This window comes from Sinohyriopsis cumingii, chromosome 2 (assembly GCF_028554795.1).
Source record: "Sinohyriopsis cumingii isolate HCF-2022 chromosome 2, ASM2855479v2, whole genome shotgun sequence".
NCBI classification, from domain to species: Eukaryota; Metazoa; Mollusca; class Bivalvia; order Unionida; family Unionidae; genus Sinohyriopsis; species Sinohyriopsis cumingii.
Window position 1 is genome coordinate 51,199,896 of NC_142962.1, and position 22,052 is coordinate 51,221,947.

General features: G+C 34.8%; 2 protein-coding genes across 3 annotated transcripts; both read right to left on the bottom strand.

Moving 5' to 3' along the window:
* Positions 1-258: 258 nt before the first annotated feature.
* Positions 259-7,023, bottom strand: LOC149804836 (uncharacterized). The gene is made up of 4 exons (XM_089945131.1): positions 6,046-7,023; positions 5,329-5,553; positions 3,907-3,993; positions 259-3,289 (listed from the first exon to the last, which is right to left on the bottom strand). The coding sequence occupies exons 1-4, from the start codon at positions 7,021-7,023 to the stop codon at positions 3,032-3,034; spliced, it is 1,548 nt and encodes a 515-aa protein (XP_089801257.1). The 3' UTR covers positions 259-3,031.
* A 57-nt stretch (positions 7,024-7,080) lies between these two features.
* On the bottom strand, positions 7,081-15,114 carry LOC149804837 (uncharacterized). Of its 2 annotated transcripts, XM_089945143.1 has the most exons (6): positions 14,998-15,114; positions 13,424-13,496; positions 11,473-11,730; positions 10,591-10,737; positions 9,557-9,752; positions 7,081-7,320 (listed from the first exon to the last, which is right to left on the bottom strand). In XM_089945143.1, the coding sequence occupies exons 1-6, from the start codon at positions 15,100-15,102 to the stop codon at positions 7,086-7,088; spliced, it is 1,014 nt and encodes a 337-aa protein (XP_089801269.1). In that variant the 5' UTR covers positions 15,103-15,114; the 3' UTR covers positions 7,081-7,085. The 2 variants fall into 2 exon arrangements, with proteins under 2 accessions (XP_089801269.1, XP_089801277.1); XM_089945151.1 differs by lacking the exon at positions 10,591-10,737.
* Between the last annotated feature and the right edge of the window lie 6,938 nt (positions 15,115-22,052).

Below are 22,052 nucleotides of genomic sequence, written 5' to 3' on the forward strand. Positions count from 1 at the left end.
GAAGACACTATTTTCACATCTTGATCCCAAATGCAATAGGGCTTATCTTACCCAAAGTGTAAGAATCTGCATAGTTCTTTAACTTAAGATGAAGGACAGTTAGTACCATTTTGCCAAAATGAATACAGTCAAAGATCAACTGACATCATATGTCAGCCTTATGACCAGAGCATAAATCATATATGTAAATAAAATTTACTCCAATGAATGAGAAATCATTTTATTCATATTTTGCATGGTAAAATATCAACACATTCACAACAAGCAAATCATTTATTTCTGCTCTTTTTCAAATGCATTACAATTCTTAAATACAAACAATAACCATTCACTGAACAAAATAATACAGATCTCAAATATAAATGCATGTCAAATCCTAAACAATGCATGGATCCAAGTACTGTTATGGCAAACATATAAATGCATTATTTTCCAGAGATGACCAGCCTTGTAAATGCAACAAAATGATTAAAGTACAGTTCACAAAAATAAAAATGTCTATTTACAAGTTATCAGTCTAACATGTTATCAAGTATATTCTATTCCGTTTTAACTGTATAATGGCTATGAACCTTTCTTACCCAGAATTGTAACTGGGGTAAATAAATCTTAAGCACACACACACACACACTGGAAATACCACACATTAGGCAAAGTACTATAAGACATAATTTCCAATCATGTAAAGTCTAAATTTTCCTTAAGCAGAACACACGCTCTCATAAAATTCCATTCTTCTCACAGTAACTGATACATGTACAGGAAATATTTTTCTACCAAAAAACAAATGCCTATTACTTCATGTTTAAAAATCTCTGAACTTAACATTCATATTTTACAAAAAATGTGTAAAAAAAGTCCACTTTAAATCCATGACAGAAGACTCATTGGTACCTGATAAGTGACATAATCAGCATTACATTGGTAGTTACGGAAAAAACATTTTGGTTATTTTCATGAAGTAAATAAGTCTATAAAATCCTTAAGCATCAAATAATCTTAGAAAATGACCACAATAAAACAATTGGGAATGAAAATGATACAAAGAGGTTTCATATGAATTAAATTCTTTTAAATTTAAGAAAAGATAATGTATACAACTTTACACTTTTCCACATAACTGTAAAAAAAAATGCTGTCCGAAATTCTGTCACATGATAAAGGAGGACAGACTTTTACATGTAACAAATATGTGGGGACAATCTGTCACATTATAAATAAGTACAGACCCTTTTGTACAGGTTACAAATACATGGGGACAACATGTTCAATGTATACTCAATTTAAGAGTCTTGGAAAATAGATGAAATACTAATCACTGCAGTTTTACCACTGGTCTGTTTAATTAACTTGAGAACAGATTTGGTATATCATGTGCTAACCACAACACTATCTGAAATTCGTACCAAACACATCAAAATATTTATAGATTATCCAAAACCGGCAAACTTGAAGGATCTACATATTTTATTCTACTGTCATCATATTTTATTCTCAAACAACTTGCAATATAAATATATCCATTTTGTAAGAGAGCTGCATTAAAATAGTCTTAAGATGCATATTATAGTCAGGGACAATAATTTGCTCAAATATGGTACATCCATTTACACAGTAAATCATGCATATTAAATTTGTTGTACTGGACTGATTGATATAAGTACAGTGCAGTTAGTGTATCATCCAACATAACTGAAAGCTAACGTACATTTTTTGCAGAAGTTCTTCTTTTTCTTCTGGCTCCATTGGTGCATAAAAAACTGCAAGTAGTGATTGAATTTACCCATTCCCATAGCTCTTGCTGAATATTTGATGTGCTGAAGAAAAGCATTTGTTTGCTCACATATTTCAGTATTAATTTTTTTTAACAACATGAGACGTGATGACTTGTATACTGGTGGACACTTATGGGAAAAGCCATGAAATGTATCATGAAAAAAACGAGTGTTTTTCCAAAAACCAGGTTCTTGATTCAAACAGTACTCCTCAAGCTGGCAACTAAAATCATAAAATATTTCTTCTGGGGCATTTTCCATGTATGCATAAGCAGAACAAGCAGGATCTTTTCTCCCTTCATGTCCTGGTATCATATGATATCCATAGCAATGCCCATAATGCTGTGGGTCAAACCAGAGAAATAAGTATGTTGTACCCTTCCTTCCCACTTCAGGGTATTTTTTATGGCATTTTTCTTCAGCTCTTGCAGGTTCATCATCATAAGTACTATTATGAGATATTTTATCCATTGTGTATTTTGGAGTTTCTCTTAACTGCTTACCATGGGGGGTGAAGTAATATGCTCTCCCAAATTTAGCGGGATTATAACTACCTGGTTTAGGATTAATTTGGTCTGGTTCTTTACAGTTTGAAAAAAGCTGTTTCACTCTTGACACCAGATGGTCCAAAAATTCTAAAGTTGCTGAACATATACAAGTATTCATGACTGCAAATAATACATCTCTAATTTCAGGAGAAAACTTGGCAACTCTGTTTATAACATTTGTGTCTAAATTGGAATTTTTCCTAAGTAAATTCAAAACAGATTGGAAGTCGTCAACAAATCGATAGGGAATAATGCTTGAAATGGAATGATTTGAAGACAATATCATAAAAAGAACTGCCAACTTTCTCAATACTCGGTTGCTACAACCATTTTGCAGAAAAATAGTCAACAGTGAGTGAAAGTTTCTATCAACATGTTGTAACAGAATATCATTTTGGTTTTTTTCCTCTTCTAAAGGTAGCTCATTAGCACTGCCCAAGGTACCAAGCACTTTCTTAGAAAGGTAGAGTAAGTGATTTCTACTCTGTGCTTTCTCCTTTGAATCATGATCACCCTGGGCAAAGCTAATGAAAGCCCTCTTATTCCTTCGATGACAAGGATCTATTGTAAAGTCATTCGTTGGAGTCTCTATTGGTACAACTGTTGAATGTCGAATGTTGATGCCTATCTTAGTTCCATCAGCAGCTAACATTTTTGGACTAAATTTGCAAATGGAACATGGCTGTCTATAATCTAAATTGAACTTACTTATCCAGGAAAAAACCATGCAATAAAAGTATTATTAGACATAAAAGAAGCTGAATTATGACTGACACGTTTGTAGAAACTATTCATGATTGTACAATAGGAGCCAAAAGAAATATATGAGTTCAGAACATGGTCCACAAAGTCCCAGCCAATTTCATCGCCAGCTCCAGTATCCCTGGTAAGAAAGTGGATGGCCTCTCTCTCTCCTGGACCTATGTCACAATCCCGAGTGCCACTCAAGCAACGGCGATACCAAATCTAAATACAAAATAAGAAATATCAGTATCCTGATTAACACTTAAACAACTGTAATAACAAATCTAAATATAAAATCACACACACACACACAAAATGTATCATTTACCAAATAAATGAAACATTATACAAACAACACAAATGTAAAAACAGATTCCTCACTGATAAAAAGTTAAGACTATTATCTTTTATACTGCTGGAAACACTAAGGCAAGTACACTGTCTTGACCACTGAAATCAATCTTTTAATACCATAAAATTAGATGCTAATGCATGTTGTGAAATTTGTGAGTTTTCAAAGAACTAGATTTGGGTTTGTAAAGCAACAGAAAAATTATTCTCCCACATCCCCATTACTTAGTCGATACATCTTAGCTTGATAAAAAGGACTTATGCATGCCAATATAAGCAACAACATATTTTTCATTTGTTGGTATAAAATGTTTTTTTTTTGTGCATATTTATGCTAACAATATTTGACAGAAAGACAGAGATATGAATAGATAGGAACAAATAAAAATGCAATGCTTTCTAATAAAGTGGTTACTTAAAAGATGAGTAAGTTCGTCATCAATGAATTGAAGCTCATTGAAAGAAGAAAATAAAGCAAAAATTTATACCTTGTGTTTTACAGGTCCATGACGTGTATATACAGTGGAAATATGGGATACTGCAATTGTCTCTCCATTAGGAAAAACATATCCTACCTGAAATCAATCAATTAAACAAAACTTTAAGTAATTCAAATATGACTGAGGAAAAGTATGAACAGACAGTGAATGTTCAAGGACCAAAATTTAACCAAATTTCTTGTTGCAATGTGACAAATATTTCCTGAAGATGCAGCAGAACCAAAGTAAATGTACTTTTATTTATTGTGTACAGGATGTGATATTAACTGTCAAGTCCTGGTCCATCTGAACCTGTACTGAATCCCATTAACATATGCAGAAATTTCTGACACTGATAACAATTTTTTTAGAATGAAATTTCATATAAATTGTGGATAAGCAATTAGTACATACATTGTATAATTTTCCATAATAAGTAATATGCATATGACAACTTTGTATGATATTCAATCAATGAAAGTACATCCATCCTCGGTTCATACAAATACTGATGTCACAAAGACGATGATTATTCTGTATTCCAGATGTTTTCTTTAGGCAATAAATTTTTGTTTCTCCAAGCAATTTATCCTTCCTTTATTACACACTAGCTGATAATGCACTAACTCTTCCATACAAAAGTGATAGATAACCTCAGTTTTTCATGTAAATATCCTAGATTTTTCTCAAACAGTATGTTCATGCTCCTACTCATAATAAGTAAAAAGAGCTGATGAAAGATACACTAGAAAAATAATGTATGGTGACTATCTAATGAAAACTGTAACCAATAATAAATGGTAATTACAGGTAATTTACTTCTGTTACATGCATATAGTTTGTATAATTGCTGTAATGATTTATGTCAGTTACTGATGTGATCACGAGCATAATATTGAGCTACCTGAATGCATTTTACCATAGACCCTTTTTTAATATTGGTTATTTTCATTCTCTTTTAAATACTTTCTCAAAAAATTAAGTTCGGTTTGGCATTTTACAGTACATCAACACAATGTAGTTTATTGGGGCAAAGTACCTTGCCAAGAACACACCACTGTAATTGTATCTGGGCTGATCTAATACTAATATTTGAACCTCCACCATCATGGTCATGACCCTGGCATTTAGCAACTGCAGCTCCAAACCTTGGACCATGTAAAAGTGAAAGCAGAGCTAAGTAAGCTAGAGCCACACTGATTTTAGTCACATACATGAGATACACAGGTTAGGCCTCACTTTCAGTCAGTGAGATAATGCAATAACCAGCAATACCCTGATTATCAGCAATTGTTAAAAACATACACTACAAGCCTACAGAGTTTTATATAATAGCTTAGGAGAAAAAAAAGAGACAAATGGATAAACTATGTATTTGGAAGTGGTTGGTTATAGAAATGGGTTGTTAAGCTGAACACAGCATTTACTTACACCACATTTGCACATGTCTGGAACAGTCGGTGGAGGCAACTCATGGTATCCACCATCAGGGGCAGTGTGAAGGTATCCATCAATGTCACGGCCAAAACTGGCATCACAAAAGGTATGTCTCAACTGTATGGCCTGCTGAAGTAACAACGAACCATCTTGCGATGGTATGTGTCTGCTGAGGCTTGGATACTCCCACAGGCCAGTATCTTCATTAAACTGATGCCCCTGTTAAAAGGACACATTAAATATACTCATTCTCTGAAAGGACTGTGTCCTGATAAAGCGAAACAAGAGAAATTGGTATTAAGTTTGGCACCTATTTGTATCCTTGTCATCAAAGGTAATATCCAACCAGTCAGAAGTTTTTCAGTGGATGAACCAAACATTATGATTCTGAATGTACAGGTTAACAGCAAACCATGGGACTATCAGTTATCTATAAGTATATCCAACGTTAAATAATTTAAGCATTTATAGAAAATATTAATGTAATTCAGACTTCCTCTGAATCGAATATTCTAATATCTAATTTCTGGGGACAATTTTCTATATAATTCTTCTGAGCTATTCATCAATTCAGATTTCATTTGAAAGAGTAAGCTCAGAGTATAACTATAAATGTCTGGTTTAATGGAATTTCAAAACTCATGGTAATAGAAAATTCCACTTCATAAAGAGTTGGAATATATAAGACGGGATATCAGCTATTGATAGTACCTTTATATCCTCAGCAACTGTAGCTGCTAATGCTGGTGGAATCACATCCTCTTCATCCTCATCACCACTAAAATATACAGAATCACTGGAATCAGCAGTTTGTATCAGTAGATCCATCCATTTGTCAGCATGGACTTTCAATTGATTGAGGTGAGGACAAAGGGTCTCAGAGTTGTCAAGATGGAGAACTTTACGTTTTGAAGATGAATAAAGTGCATTACAAAATCCAGACTGACAAGATAGACTATTGTCAGTGATATGAACAAAAGTACATGTTTTGTCATCATCAGAATACACTGAGAACTTCAAAGTTTTATCAGATGAGGTTGGCATCTGGCAAATAGGCTCATTAATTTGATCTTTGGCAGCTTCAAGTTTTTCAATTATCTTATTTTCTGACCTGGAAGAATTATTTAATAGAGAAGGTATATGGTCACTGATCAATTCATTGAAAAGTCTCATATGGCAGCATTTCACGTCACTCAGATCTACCTCATCAAGGTTTTCCTGAGGTATACTTATTGTGGCTAACTGCAGTAATATGCCATACATTCCGCAGCTACAAGACAATTCAGTTGTGTTATCTATATCTGTTTTGGTCAAATGAACATAACAGTCTTCCTGAAACAGTCCAGTTGTCATACTAACTTCATTCATTGAAAAAATATTCACATTAGCTGCACTACGTCGCCAAATTACATGACCATTTTCAATCATTGCATATTTGAATTTATCATAACAAGATCTTTCTTCAGCTATATTTTCTGAAGAAAACTGAGGGTCTACAGTGTGTATGTTTGTCATCAATTCTTCAATTGTCAAACGTCTAGTAGGTTCATGACGTTTGCGTTTGGATGCAGGGGGAACTATGTCACCATAATCAGATGACTCTGGTAAACTTTCAAATGTGGAATTAGATTGAGCTGGATCTAAGGCAATGTTTTTATATTTGGAGCAAATGGAATAGACCTTATCCATGTTACCCTCTCTAAAATTGTACAGCACCTGATTCCTTAGTGAAGCAGGTTTATACTTTTCTTTCATATCTGGAATTGATAGCCACTGGGAATAAGAAACTGTCTTGTGCTGCCATTTATGCCAATTTTTGGAAACATGGAGATATATTGAAGCTGCTGATCCCATGAAACTGGATATTCAAGTGGAACAAAGACATCTGAGAATGTAACTTGTTGGCACATACAGCCTTCAGTTCTGTGAGTTTCAAAAGCAGCCTGAAAGGCAGTCCCATCAAAACATTTACTGGCAGAAAAAAAACTGAAATGTAGGAAAAGAAAACATATTATTCTTTTATTGCATGCTAGCTGAAACAAATCTGTGATTAATATTTCTCGATGGAGATTTTATGCAAAACCTAAGACCCTGCAAAATGACTACACTACTAAAGCAATTGAAAATCGCGAGTACCAATTTTTTATCTTTAGTGTATTTGTTCCAGATTGCAAATAGTAAAGCCAAACCCATCATGAGATCTCCATCAATTTTGTACCCTGCAAAAATGATCATAAGTCAATTACTCATGTCACATTTCAACAATATCATGCACATACTTGAATGGCAGCATGTAACAATGATCACTCACAAACACAATATTGAATCTTTCTTCCAGTAATTTGGCTATCAAACGGGTATTGTACAGATTCAGTTCTTATTAAAAAAGACCAATAACTAAGTCAGCAATTGAGCTGCAAAGACACAATCATTAAAAAAATCAAGTTCACATACAATGCAGTTAACTTAATGAATTGTATTTGTTCTGTTGAAAAGGCTACTAACAATGATGCTCACAGCTAGAGGAAATGTGAGCGATTTGATCATATAAATATACCAATGCCTCCTCTACATCACACCCCTAGCCCATGATGAAGACGTGTAGAGCTTAACAGTGCACAACTGTTTTTAAAAAAGTGCAAGTGAAATGCATGTAAAGAAACTTATCCTCTCATGATGAGCAGAACAAGTACCAAGTTTCAGGGCAATCAACTAAATACTTTGAGTAACTGCATTAACAAAATTTGGTCATACACTATCCAACTGTAATCCAAAAATGTCCACAACCCTTACAAATATCATGGGAGCACCAAGATTTGTACATGCAGTTTTAGATGAATATTGTCACATGTGCCAATTTTCATGATCCTTTCAAAAAGGCACCACAATCGGTAGCACTGACAAGATTTTAACAATGCATTCTGCTGCACGACAATACATCAGACTAAAATTGCAAAAGCAAAGTGAATTGTTTATATGAACATTTTCAAATGATGACTGTAACATGCAGTTACATGGCAATCCAATGAAAAATGTGAGACAAGCTGACTTCACAAAATCCTATCAAACATTAATCTAAGAAAGTAACTAGCTCTAACTGAAATAGCAGCAGAGATTTGTCAACGTATGCAACTTCCGATAATGATGAAAACATTTTTCCAAATGTCATGGCAATCCAATGAAATCTGAACGATTAGATGATTCATTAGATTATATTATGCACTGTTTTTAGACTGAAATCAATAAAGGGCAACAATTCTAAACTTAATTAGTGGAACAGTGATTTGATATATGCATTATTTGTTAATGAACATAATATTTTACTGAATTTCATTACAATCCATAAAGAAGTTGTACAATTTGCACTCACAAGTTTGTATCATGCACTGCATTGATATACAAAAGAAAACTGAACAAAAATTGCAGAAGTACACTGATTCATTGATATATGTATCTTCTGATAATGACCATAGCATTTACCAAGTTTCCAGTCCAATAAAAAACAAAAGGACTAGTTCAGGGGGCAATTTTGTTGCTGGCTTGCCAGACCATTACCTGTGGGTTCTGAGGAAGGTCATTTAAAATTGATGGCCATCGGCCCAATTAAATTTTCCTCCATCATTATTTTCCTCTGATTGGGAGAGCCAGTTGATTTTCTGCAGGGCCAATTGATTTTCACACAAGATGGTTACACCAGCCAATGGAAAAAGTCTGTGTCACATCAACCCTTGCTAACTGTACTAACAAGATTGTGACATTCAGTGACAGAAAGAGCAATACATATAATAAAAATTGCAGGGGCAAAGGAGTCTCGGATTCGGATAATGTGGTTATGTGAGAAAGCTTGCCGGTAGCTTATTGTGGGTCGGTGGTTCTTTCTGAGGGTTTTCCGGGTTATTCTTCCACCATTAATACTGGCCGCCATGTATAGCCTATCTTGTGCTGAAAAATGGCGTTAAACCCTACAGCAACAGCTGGGGCAAAGTGACTGGACAGTTGGTGCCTATTTAGGTAATGACCAGTACATATAACATGTTTTATGGCAACTCATATAAATATATGAGAGACTAATTGTCTTAACAGTGTGCTGAATGGAAGGAAGGATAGACATATATGGATTAGTATATGGGCATGGTTATAACAAATGGAAAATGAAAGATGGATATAGAAAGACTGAAGGAAAAGGTAATAATGGTTTCCTGCATTTCTTCTTAATACTTACTTCGCATTCTGCTTGTCTTTGTAGCTCTTTTTCTTCTCTATTTGCACCATCACCCCCATACACTCAAAATTATTTTCTTTGAAAATATTTGTTTGTACGTGATGAAGAAAATGATCTAACGACTTCCTAATACTGTTTTTATTTTGGAACAGTATTTCGGAATACCTTCTTCCTGTGGATGGTAATTTCTTTGAATCTGTAATGAAACAAAAAAAAAACACTATAAGCATAATGTTACTGTGTTTAACTTGCTCACCACAGACAATCAAATGTAGGTTATGGTATGCATCTACTTGCCAGCATGCACAAAAAAAGATCCATACCCTCTGTCAAAAGAACTAAATGTGACTATTTCGATACAAGTTATATACATGGTAAAATATACAACGTATAGATGTTAAATTTCTGTAAAATGTACATAAAGTATAAAGGTTTTACTGGGATGAATGGTGCAATTTTGTTTGCGGGTTTAGTGCTCTTTGTGGATGTCATTCACTTTATCTTACTTGTTTCCTTACTGTAGCTGCTTAATATTTAACAATTTGAAGGTCTGGTTAAATTGCTTTGATGTTGTTGCCATTTTGGTTTCTGGCTACTTTTCTCTTATAAAATGACATTTTCCATTTTTATCACTCATAAGATCATGTGTTCTACTTTGTTTCCTCATGTACCTCTTGAAAAAAAAATTACTTGACATCCAAATGACCTACTTGTCTTATGGACACTACAAGACATTCTTCTGTTTAAGCTGTATTCTCAAACTTGAAGTAGGAGTTGGTAAGCGTATATTACTATGGCACCAACACTACAAAGTATAAAATTAAATGCACTATTAAACATTAAAGACAATCTTCTGTTCACATTTCACATCAACAATGCCTATCTTGTTCTCACTTCATTTTTGTTCAAAGTTACGTTTTAAGATAGTTGATTTTGTGGCTTCTAAACAGTTCAGTATTAACTAGAAAGCTGGCAAGCTACAGGTATATTTGGTCACGTATTAGTAAGAAGAAAGCCTTGAATAATGCACAAACCTGGCTCTGGCAGCTTTTTGCGTTTCTCGGTTAGCAAATTAAAGTATTCTCCTTCAGCTGCTTTGATATCATCCAATGTAAATATGTTTTCCCAAAAAAAATCCTCGTTTCTATCGCATTCAAGCGCCTGTTTGATAATATCCAAACCTTGAAAGAGAAAGATTTATAGGTAAAATGTTGTGGCTCGATTCTGGAGATAACAAATCATGCAGACAAAGACTCATCCGCTATACTGCTTCAGAATGAAAAGTTAACAATGTTTATCAGATGCAACAGAATTATATATATATAATCAATAGATTGTCTTTAACAAGGAGAAAAGAACATTAAATATTTGTATAAACTGATAACCTGATAAAAAAGCTATATCTGTACATTTTGACAAAATGACAATGTTAAAGATAACATTACTGTAAGCCTAATGTGATTTCATTAACCATACATATCAGAAGATTAATAACTGTTCTCTGACAGTCTTAATTTCAGTTTAATGCTAAATGAAATAAAACTACAAATTCAACTTCTAAAAACTTTCCTATCAGTGGGATAAACAAGGTTTTAAACTACACTGTTCTAACTTAACTGATATTTCAACATACGTTTTTATACTTTTATAGCTGCAACTAGGGTATGATAGTTTTTATCCCTCCCCTGTGATTTATTTAAGGTGGTCATAGATCAAATATAGAATAAATGCAATTACAAAGAGATGTCGTAGAATAGAATTTGACAAATGCTTACAAACATAAGCACAATGTACTCTGTGCTTTGATCACCAGTTAACCATCGAGTAATTTGGAGCCAGTTTGAATGTCCCAAAAGCATGAGCATTTGCTTTCATGAGTCTCATATGTAGCTATAATGTTGTGATGATGTGATTACCTTTGCTTTCAAAAAATCCACTGAAAATGCCGCTTTCAAAAAATCGTAAATAGTGCAGACGTCCCTGGCGAAATACAGCACCATATGCACAGCCTTCGGACAATCCTGCTATTGCCATGTCCATCATACTCTTCTCCAAAAGGAACATGTAAGATGTTTCTGGTAAAGTTGTCCTTTGGAGAAGATGGCAAAAAGCTGACTGCCGAGTCACTGCTGCATGACATAATTCCATGTTACGTCTGAGGTTGGAAGTCCACTCTGTAAACACACAAAATAAAAAGATCATATATAATTAAAACCAGTTTGTGGCAGTTTACAGACACTGCACACAACTCATCATTATCTATAGAAATATTCACACCACCAATACATTATTAGTTCTACATATCTACATCTTATCCACCAACTTAACAAAACTGACTGAAGATAAAAGGATCTTTCAAATGTATAAGACGTGTATGTATATACATATATATATATACACACATACACACACTGGTCCTGTTCTTATTATGTGGCCTTTTCAATTGAGGACTAAATCTTTTGTGCATAAGTGTATAGAATGTACATAGTACGGTAGTAAGAAATTTACATACAACTTCAAAGCATTTAACATCTTCATTTAAAAGCAGCATTAATTATTAAAATGTTCTTGTCTTAAGAACAGACATATTTCAATTGAACAACTGAATAATTCTTTTTCTCGACTTAAGAATGAAATGCAGGTGAGGTATATTTATCATGCAAATTGCAGAAACATTAAAAAATGTCATTTAAATCTTTGTACATATACAATGCTCTTTCCATTTACTTCATTTTCCAATGCTGATGAATATCCTCCGTATCTGTTACAAAAAATGTATTGGATTGGAGCCTTTCCAACATAAAGCGATTTGGGCCCCACACACCACAGCCAAGGATGTTGAGTCGAATGACTAACTTTTCTTTTAAAGTAATAGGTCTCCATTTTCGTGATGAATTGTTAAAGTTTTCTAATGATTTTTTCCTTTTTTGCTAATGGTACAGTACTGCAATTGATTATAAAGATGAAACTTTTGTGGACAAAATGCCTAGTTTATAAAGGAAGTGATGCATGAGTTGTCTCATGATTTTCTGGTCTTTGTCTGCTACTCAGTGCTGTTCAATGTTAATTTGCTAATCCACAACTCTATTTTTAGCCCATGAAGACCATTTTGTAATCCTGACATTTATAGATAATTATTGTTAACCTTAGTGGTACACTCAAACCTGACATTGGGAAATGGACATCAGTAGAGATAATCATGTTACTTACTGTACCAATCAAATACTGGTTTCGGACACATATTAAAATAAAATGTTCCCACTTGTGAAGTGAAAATCTTACATTTGTGCACAATTATAATTGCTGCTGTTTGCATTTGAGGGGTGGACTTTCTTGGGGATACTGTTAAACAGGAACTCTTCAGTGCCATGGAATTCTGGCCATAAAAAGTGGGTGGACACTGGTCAAAGAGACATTCAAGGGGTGGGTGGGCACTGTATATAAAGGCTTCTAATGTTTTTTGTTGAACCCGATTGTTTTAACAGGTCAAGGGAATTATAAAAGCATGAAAAAGACAATAGTACTGACCATGAATAATACAAAATATTGAAATATGTATTTCATGAACTAATGTGTGAGAATATATGTAGGTTCCTTTCTGGATGTGGTGTTGCATGGTTATCGTTATCAATTTATCACGTATTTCCCTTTCAACTTTTTATATTGTAAAAAAGATATTTTCTTACACTAACATTTAGTTTGGAATATTGCTTAAATCTTATCTAATTAATGCAAGCCATACAGGTTAACAACCCTGACAGTCTGTATTAAAACACATTATGATTTGCAAATATAGTTGCTTAGTAATTTAAAACTTTTCTGTTAGTCATATGGAAATGGATAATCAATGCACACTTAGAGAACTACCTTTGTTTTGCTGCATTGTTGTTGTGTATATACCAAGTTCTGGACGGTCTGATGGAACACCCATGACAAGCACCTGCAAGAAAATAATATCCTTCATAAAATGCTGGGTAGAGATGGAAGTTTACATGCAGTGATTTAACCTAACCAATTAATAAATAAAAAAAACACAGTATGACCACATGTATATGACACTGTATATGGGTGTTAATTATTTTTTTTAACAATAGCTTTTACAAGTTTTCAGTCATATCGCTATGTCTGAATCCAGGCCAACCAGTCTTAACACTAACCTCCTAATGCTGAACGCCAAGCAAGGCAGCTGTTAGTACCATTTTTATAAGTCTTTTGTATGACTCGACTGGGGTTCAAACCTACAACTTCACGCATCTAAGGCAGATGCTCCAACCACTAGGCTATTGACACTGTATACAATCACTGAGCATATTGTTGGATGTATGTATGGAGGGGGGTATTCAGCATAACACCAGTACATGCCTTAAAAAGCCAACCTAATTTGGTCAAAAATAATTGAAAAAACTAACCAATTTCATATCCCTACTTGTACTCTGGAAGCTGATGGTAAATTCAACTAAAACAAGATGAAGAAGATTGAACAAACATTAAATCTTGTCTTAGATATAAATATGACATTTAAAATGATATCTCATTATTACCTAAGTATGTTGAGTGGTTGGCAGAGTTCTGTATTCAAATCATATGAAATAATGTATGACTATTTATCTCGGATTGCCAATTTAAAAAAGGAAATGTTATCAGAGCAACTCATTGATCTTGGTGCAAAAATTAGTTTACCTTCTTTTATTGAGAACTAAAGTGATTACTATCACTGGAAAAGATCATAAAACAGGGCCATATAATAACATTTTCATATACTGGTCTGAGTATATTATTCCTTTTCTTAGATTTACGTAGAATTTACCTTTATATCATATGCTGTATTATATATCGCTTATACTAAATAAACCTTATAAAATAAAATAAGAAGCTGGAGTCTTGTTTAATTCATTAATTTAATTTGAAATGTCATACAACTGAGTTAATTATTAATAAAGTGCAATTATTGGGCGACAATACTGAATTTTCCACCAATGAGATTCACTCAATATTAATTTAAACATTCTTATTTGTAAAAGTTTAAACAAATACTTGCAAATATCGAAATACGGGTAATGAGTATATTACGTATATCGTGTTACGTGGTATGCGTCAGCCTACGAATAGCTTTACGTAAATTATATGCACGGCGGCAGTGCTTACAGTCTTTCCTGATATATGGTAAACGGCAGCTGTTCGGTGTTTTAAAGGAAGATTCAAATTGTTAATATAAGTTTTAAACTAGAACAACATAATCCATGGGCAAAGAGTAACTTACTAGAATTCTAAAATATTTCCTCTTTCAAACGGCTATGAATAAAATCACATTCTGTTTTCTTTAATAGACCATCCATTTCGGGTGGGTGGGTGGGTAAGGATGAGATAATTTATAATTGGCAGCTGTTTGGTACGTTATAATACACATTGGTGTAGTCTTTTCAAGAAATTGAAATACAAACCTGTTCACTGCTCTCACTGCGTAACTTCTGATAATGTGTACTTCCAGAAGTACTGGGCACGCCAGTGTTCATTCTTGATGGTCGATTTTCATCTTTTGACGCCATATTTACAGCTGCCGAGTTTGGTTTTGTGTGTGATGTCATGACCACGTGACACACTTTTTGGAAGAAATTACGCGATTGGTTCCAACGATTTGGCATGTTCATAGTCTGTTTGACATTTCTATTTTTAAATTGCACAACCCGTCTCATTTACGTTTCTTGCATACTACAGGGGTAAGTGTTTGATTTAGTGATTCCATGTAATCTTTGACCTGCAGTTGGATTAAAGATGTGCCTGGCCTTCATAATCGAACATGGCGACTATAAATCCCTGCTGACAAAGCTCTTAAACATCATATGAAATTGAAAGAAGAAACTCTTTAACTTTACCTGACTTAAGCGATTTGAATTGCCAAATTAAATACGACATTATAGACTCCATTATTATTCCATTGTTCTTGCTGTAGATCTCATTTATAATGAATGCATCACAGAAATGACTAAAGCATTGAGTTTCATGACTGTAGATAAAATGGATAAATGTCATCTGTGAAGATAGAAGCAAAAAAATGCGCGTTCGTTCTGATATTTGAATCTTAGGTAGATGTGGTGTGTGTGATTTGGATTTTTAGCGTAACTTTAAACAAATTTCAGTCATATCGCTACGATATCTCCAGTGTGGCAGTTTATGGTGATGCCTTGCACTGAGGTATCATGTCGCAGACATGCAGCATGATGTCCCACCCAGTCATATTATCCTGACACCAGGCCGACCAGTCATAACACTATCCTCACAGTACCATTTTTGCAAGCCTCTTCCTAAAACCTGAATTTTCAATATACCCTTATTTCTACATTAAAAAAAAATAATAAACAACGAACACGTTAAACCGAGTGTGAGGGGTTTTGTGGTTGGGGTAGGGTGCTTCCAATATTTTATTTTTGATTATTATAGAAGTCCCACGCAGGCTCGATTTTGGTTGGAAGTTAAATTAGTGAAAGATAGATGAAAAGCTCCGAGCCCCCAGTCAGCAATGCCGACGGTTAAATGAGTGAATATGCAAAAAAGTAAAATTAAATGAATAACAATTTAATAACAATTCAATAGACAACTGATTCAAATTTCCGAAGTACTCTCCTTCCGCTCGACCCTGTAATAGCCTATTACTTCACTTGATTAGTAGTGTGAGATAGATTTCCACCTGTCCTTGTACTCTACTCATCTGTGTTTTCTTCTCTCCTATTTCTCCCAATTCCTTCTCCTCTTCCTCCCGACCTTCTCTAAATTCCTTCTCCTCATCGACTTCTCTATATTCCTTCTCCTCCTTCGCCACTTTCTCCTCCTGGACTCATTTTCCTCCTCCTCCACCTTCTATACACCTCTCCACCGACTATACTTTGGTCGACTCTGACTGCTCTGCTAATCTCACTTCCGTCTCCATCTCTTGCAGACTCGGGACTCAAGTGAAAACACAAGGACGGTACAATATTTTTCCTTAGCCCTCTCATCTCACACTACACCCAGCCTATCATCAGATAACGGCTATTAAATTTCTTCGGTCACGCATTCATTCACATCGAAATACTCATACGGTCTTGTATGGTAAAACAACGTCGTAATAAAAGCACGGTATCAATTACTTCTCATACATACATCAATAAATTGCGTCACATCTGCACATATTCCTAATCCCGTCATACTAAACAATATCCCAACAATCAGACGCATTTCTTTATATTACAACTCATACAAAGTACACAAATATTCGAATATCCATGCTCTGATATATCCATATGTCCATAGTAACTAATCTTACATACTTCAACCATTCTCCAACTCACAATTCAAGCATGCGTAAATTCTAACATAATGCATTAATAAATGCACTGGTTTACTACGAAGTAACCTAATAGCGACTTACAAAATGAAAACTGACCACAAGCTAACAATCTACATAAATCTCTACGGAACACTCAAGCCCATTTCTCAAATACGCATGCTAGTAATTAAGTATACATACTACAAATAATTACAGTTACGATGTTGTAATATTCTGCAAAAATCGAGCAAATAACTCACTAACCATTTCGAAGCTTTGTCTTTCCTTAGAATATCTTTCTAAGTCTTACCGCCAAATTACGAGTAACTTTCTAGGAGTGCTCCTATTTGCTCAGCAATCTTCCCAGGAAAACTACTGATCGTTTACTTGCGAGTTATGAAGTGATAATTCTGATCTAAATTGTGATCACACCCTCTATCTCAATTCCGACTGGATATCGCTGTGAACCGATCCAATCAAACTTAGCGGACAATGTCCTTCTCGCTGTCTATCCAGGTGGGGACGGATGAGAACACGCTCCGTTCACTCCGCGGGTTTCCTCTCATATCTGAACAAACTTTTAACATTTAGTTGTGATACGGCAAGCCCTTGTCCAGTTGGCACAATCTATCGCCTGAGTCGATTCAAGATTCCGCTCTCTGGCGGGTCACGGTAACCTTGCGTAAGAGATTAACTCTGGCCCACCGAAATGCTTAGGCATCAAACACATGGCCGCGGAACTTATACATGTCTTAATACCTGGGCATAGCAAACGTGACACCGCGGAGGACAGTAAAACCTAACTTCTTAATATACCTTTTTTCTACATTTAAAAAAGCCAAAGTTTCAAGCAAAGGAGTAAAGTAAAACTTGACCTAGCATATATTCCAATCACTTACGGTATCTTTCAAACATGAGTAAAAAAATTCCTTCGAGTAATGCTAGTGGAAAATGATCACAAGCTTTTCCCAAATCTCACCATTCTAATATTGGGGCCGGGGGTAGGGGCGTAAGGAAGTTGGGAAAGGGTCTGTAGGATAGAATTCCAGAACCCCAGGCGGGGGGACTCGCCGGACAAAAACCACGAAAGCTCCTGAATTACAAGGGCAAACTATAGGAACTTTCCATTTTTTATGTACTTATTTTTTTTTTTTTTTTGTGGTGGCAATCACTATCTTCTTCCTTGAATTTGGCTTTTCAAAATATAAACTGCATCCCTAATTTTGAAAATAGATTATGAAGAAAAATATATGCAAAGGATACATAAAAAAACTCATTATTCATCTATACTGACAAGTTATTTAGCCTACCATGTTTATACTTAACCCTGCATGCAGCTAAGGAGAAAATATGACAAGCTTTGTTATAGGCAGACAGATAGTCACGTAATTTGATTAAAATCAGATCTCCATTGTTATACAGGAAGATCTGACGGCGACCGCTTATCGGTCATGCATTGGTAACCTATGTTATTAGCAATATCGCTAAGTTTATCGACCAATCAGACGAAGGCTTATATCTTCGTGTTTGGAGACTGAGCTGTGTTAATGAAGAGCATGAATCTATACCGAAAGATCTGATTCACTTTCAGATTGGACAGTCACGCTAACGCACGGTGGCAACAACGACCCTGCTCTTCGCCCAAGCACGTGGATAATAAAGACAGCACTTTTAAAAGGATATATGCAGTCATGTCTTTGACTTTCTGCGGCGCCATACAGTAACGGCCTTAGCAAACGCGGGATCCAATTTGGATCATTTTGGCAGGGACCCTGGATTTACGCGCTGGGCCCCCTGTGAGCACGGCATTTGAAAATAACATTTAAACAAGTTGATATGGTATTGAACTGAAAATTTGCTTCCATCGCTTTAAAAATTACTTTCTCTCTGTAGATATATTTTTTTTAAATTACTGCGCGAGGCCCCTGTAAGGGCGGGGGCCGATTGAGCCAAATCGGTCCAATAGGCCTAAGACTGGCCCTGGCGCCTTACACCCACTAATGTGCAGAGACGCATTAAAATGTTGATACATAAACTGACCTTCAGTCTTATAAATGGTTGATTAATGTATCAAGCCAACTCACAACCTCCTTTTGAAACTTGCCAGTGACCTAAAGAAATTATTGTCGGGTGTGAACTTCAGTTAAAAATAAAGCATCTAATCACCTATCCTGTTGACTAAACAGTCCATATGCTGTTGGGGTTGCGTGCTCTGACAACTAACAACATTTGATAAGTTAAACTTTTCATGTGTATCCAGTGATCTGACAGTTATAGAGAGACTTCAAGATTGAAATGTGGTAAACTTCTGGTTTGAATATATATAAGGTTCCAACGCTACCGGGAAATCGGGAAAAATTCGGGAGAAATTATAATTTTTTCTCGACCGTGAAAAGTCCTTGAATTTCGCAAATATTGATGAAAGTCGGGAAAAACCCGGGAATTTTCCGCCACCATTTGACGCCCGAAATAATCATGTAATTGACTCGTAACTAAACTGATCGTAAGTTAAATTTATCAAGTTCTAACCAGAATATTCGGAGGGTGCAGTATGGATCATTTTGGTGCTTGCAATAAACATAAATGCTCAATGGATTAGATTCAATAGTAGACTTTTATTTTCAAACTCAGCTCGATATCCGTGTCTTTCGTTACATAGAAGGTATGAAAACCAGTCTAGCATCACAAGAAGACAATATGGTTGTGGCAAAGCTTAGCCGCTTACCGGATGGAAGAGCAAACTTAAACGTTGTTGGATCAAGTGATACATGCATGAAATCGATATGAAAATTACTTATTTTCACAGAAATTGTGAGTATTAAAATCGTTATGTCTTTAATCTGCTGAAAGACAAGATAAAACTACAGCGTCGATGAAATATTGCCTGGTATTCGCGATTTGCACTGCTAGTCGCATGAGTACACAAATCTAACAACCCATATTTTCAAATGTTGCAGAGAAAGAAAATATTAAATGAAAGTTGTATGTTAGTTGTAATAAAAATACAAAAACGAAAGAACACAAAGTGCTCCATATTTATATATTCCGAGAACAACATCTAGAGTTTTGTTGTATCACGTGACTACCACGTTGACATGTGCTCTCTGATTGATAAATCAGACTGAACAGATTGCTGGTTTTTACAAAAAATTCTGACTTTCATTTAATATAATTGAATTTCTGTACAACAACATTGAAAAAGAGTTTGTTGTTGATATCACGTGACTATTGGACTTCCGATTTCGTCGTTTGAGATTTGTGAAGTCATGTGACTAGTAATGCAAATGGCGAGTACAGGGTCAGGTTTCATCTATGCCGCAGTTTCATCTAGTCTGTCAGCGGATTAAAGACATAACGTTTATAATACTTGCAATATCTGAGAAAATAAATCGTTTTCCTGTCGATTTCATGCAGGTATGAGTCATGTAACATAAGTTTAAATTTGCTAGGCCCACTGTTAAGCGACTACCATATGTCGCTACGCACGGTGGCGGCAAATTCCAAATTTTCAATATGCAATTGCAATGACCCCACACCCCAACCTAAATGTCCAAATATGAAAAATATAAAGGGAATATTCGGAGGAAACCCGGATTAGAAAACGGACTGCTATTCGTTATAATCCAAATTTGTAATCCAAATTGTTGAATCTCAGAGCTGAAATGAGAAATTGTCGTCCCTTGTATTATATATTAAAAAACGATTCGAGTCCCTGTATCAATACACGTTTGGGGACTGGTTTAACGAATTACAAGAAGACAGTACCGCTCCGGTGGCCTAGCGGTTAGAGCGTCCGCCTCCTATGAGGGATGTCGTGGGTTCGATCCCTGGCCGAGTCATACCAAAGACTTACAAAAATGGTACTAACAGCTGCCTCGCTTGGCGCTCAGCATTACGAAGTTACTGTTAGGACTGGTCGGCCTGGCATCAGGTTAATGTGACTGGGTGGGACATCGCGCTACATGTCTGCGACATGATGCCACAGTGCTAGACATCACTACAAACTGCCACACTGCAGACATCGTAGCGATATGACTGAAAAATTGTTAAAGCTACGTTAAAAATCCAAACTCACATACACACACAAGAAGACAAGTTGATTTTACAGAAAATCAGTCCTTGTTTATACAACAGTAAATAGTTTTGAAGGTCTTTTGTCAAAATTTAAATCGACCAGTTTCAAATGTTTTTAAATGACGGATTTTTAACCAGATCGTCTAGGAGATTATGTTTTTGAACAATCTTGTTTTGGATTTTATTGGCACAGATAAATTTAGGGTTAAACTCTTTTTGTTATAAGACAGGATTTTTAATTATTTGTGTTTATTGTTTTTTGTACTGTAATAGGAAATGTTTACTTTCTATAAGATGCGTTATATATATATATATATATATATATATATATATATATATATATATATATATATATATATATATATATATATATATATATGATTCTGTAGAATTAAGGTTTGAAAGAAAACAAAACTAATTTATATTCATTCTGTTGTTCCCATGTTCCCACTTGGCAACATAATGCAGGTCTGCAATATAATGTTAGAATTTGTATTCTGTACATTGAAATGACTTTACATGCCAATTTATTGGAATATAATCAAACTTGTTTCGTGTGATACATTTTGTGGTTTTGTACATGATCATCTTTTCTGACTTAGATATTTTGGAGAGTCTTGAAAGAGAAAGATCTTTAGATTTAGAAAATACATGTTTTACAATCTAAAATGGTCTTTAATTCCATTTAGCAATGATCACATGTGAACCTTGAACCTTGAAAAAATTAATTTCATCATGGAAAACTCCTGGAAATGACCTAGAAATTTATCTTTAGAAAATCCTGGGAATTTATATATATATATATATATATATATATATATATATATATATATATATATATATATATATACATATATATATATATTCTGAGATTTCATAACATAACATGACTTGGACAGTTTGCGAAATACACAGAGGATATTTTGTTTTATTATGTTAATACTGGCTGTTTCAACGTGTGGAACAAAAAACGCGATATTTTAAAGACGGGCAAACCCACGAGTTAAAATATATCGTTTTCAGTACCACAACATGAAACGTATCTCTCATTTACTTGAGAATTGTTTTATTATTACATACCTTGATCCGCACGAGGACAATCTTCTCGTGTAGGACGAT

Coding starts and splice junctions, on each gene's coding strand:
- LOC149804836 (XM_089945131.1), bottom strand. CDS start 7,023: ATGGATAAGGTCTATTCCATTTGCTCCAAATATAAAAACATTGCCTTA. Junction 3,994..5,328: donor CAGACATGTGCAAATGTGGT/GTAAGTAAATGC, acceptor GATTGATTTCAG/GTAGGATATGTTTTTCCTAA. Junction 3,290..3,906: donor ATGGACCTGTAAAACACAAG/GTATAAATTTTT, acceptor TTTTGTATTTAG/ATTTGGTATCGCCGTTGCTT.
- LOC149804837 (XM_089945143.1), bottom strand. CDS start 15,102: ATGGCGTCAAAAGATGAAAATCGACCATCAAGAATGAACACTGGCGTG. Junction 10,738..11,472: donor TGGATTTTTTGAAAGCAAAG/GTAATCACATCA, acceptor TTCTCTTTCAAG/GTTTGGATATTATCAAACAG. Junction 9,753..10,590: donor CAAAAAGCTGCCAGAGCCAG/GTTTGTGCATTA, acceptor GTTTCATTACAG/ATTCAAAGAAATTACCATCC.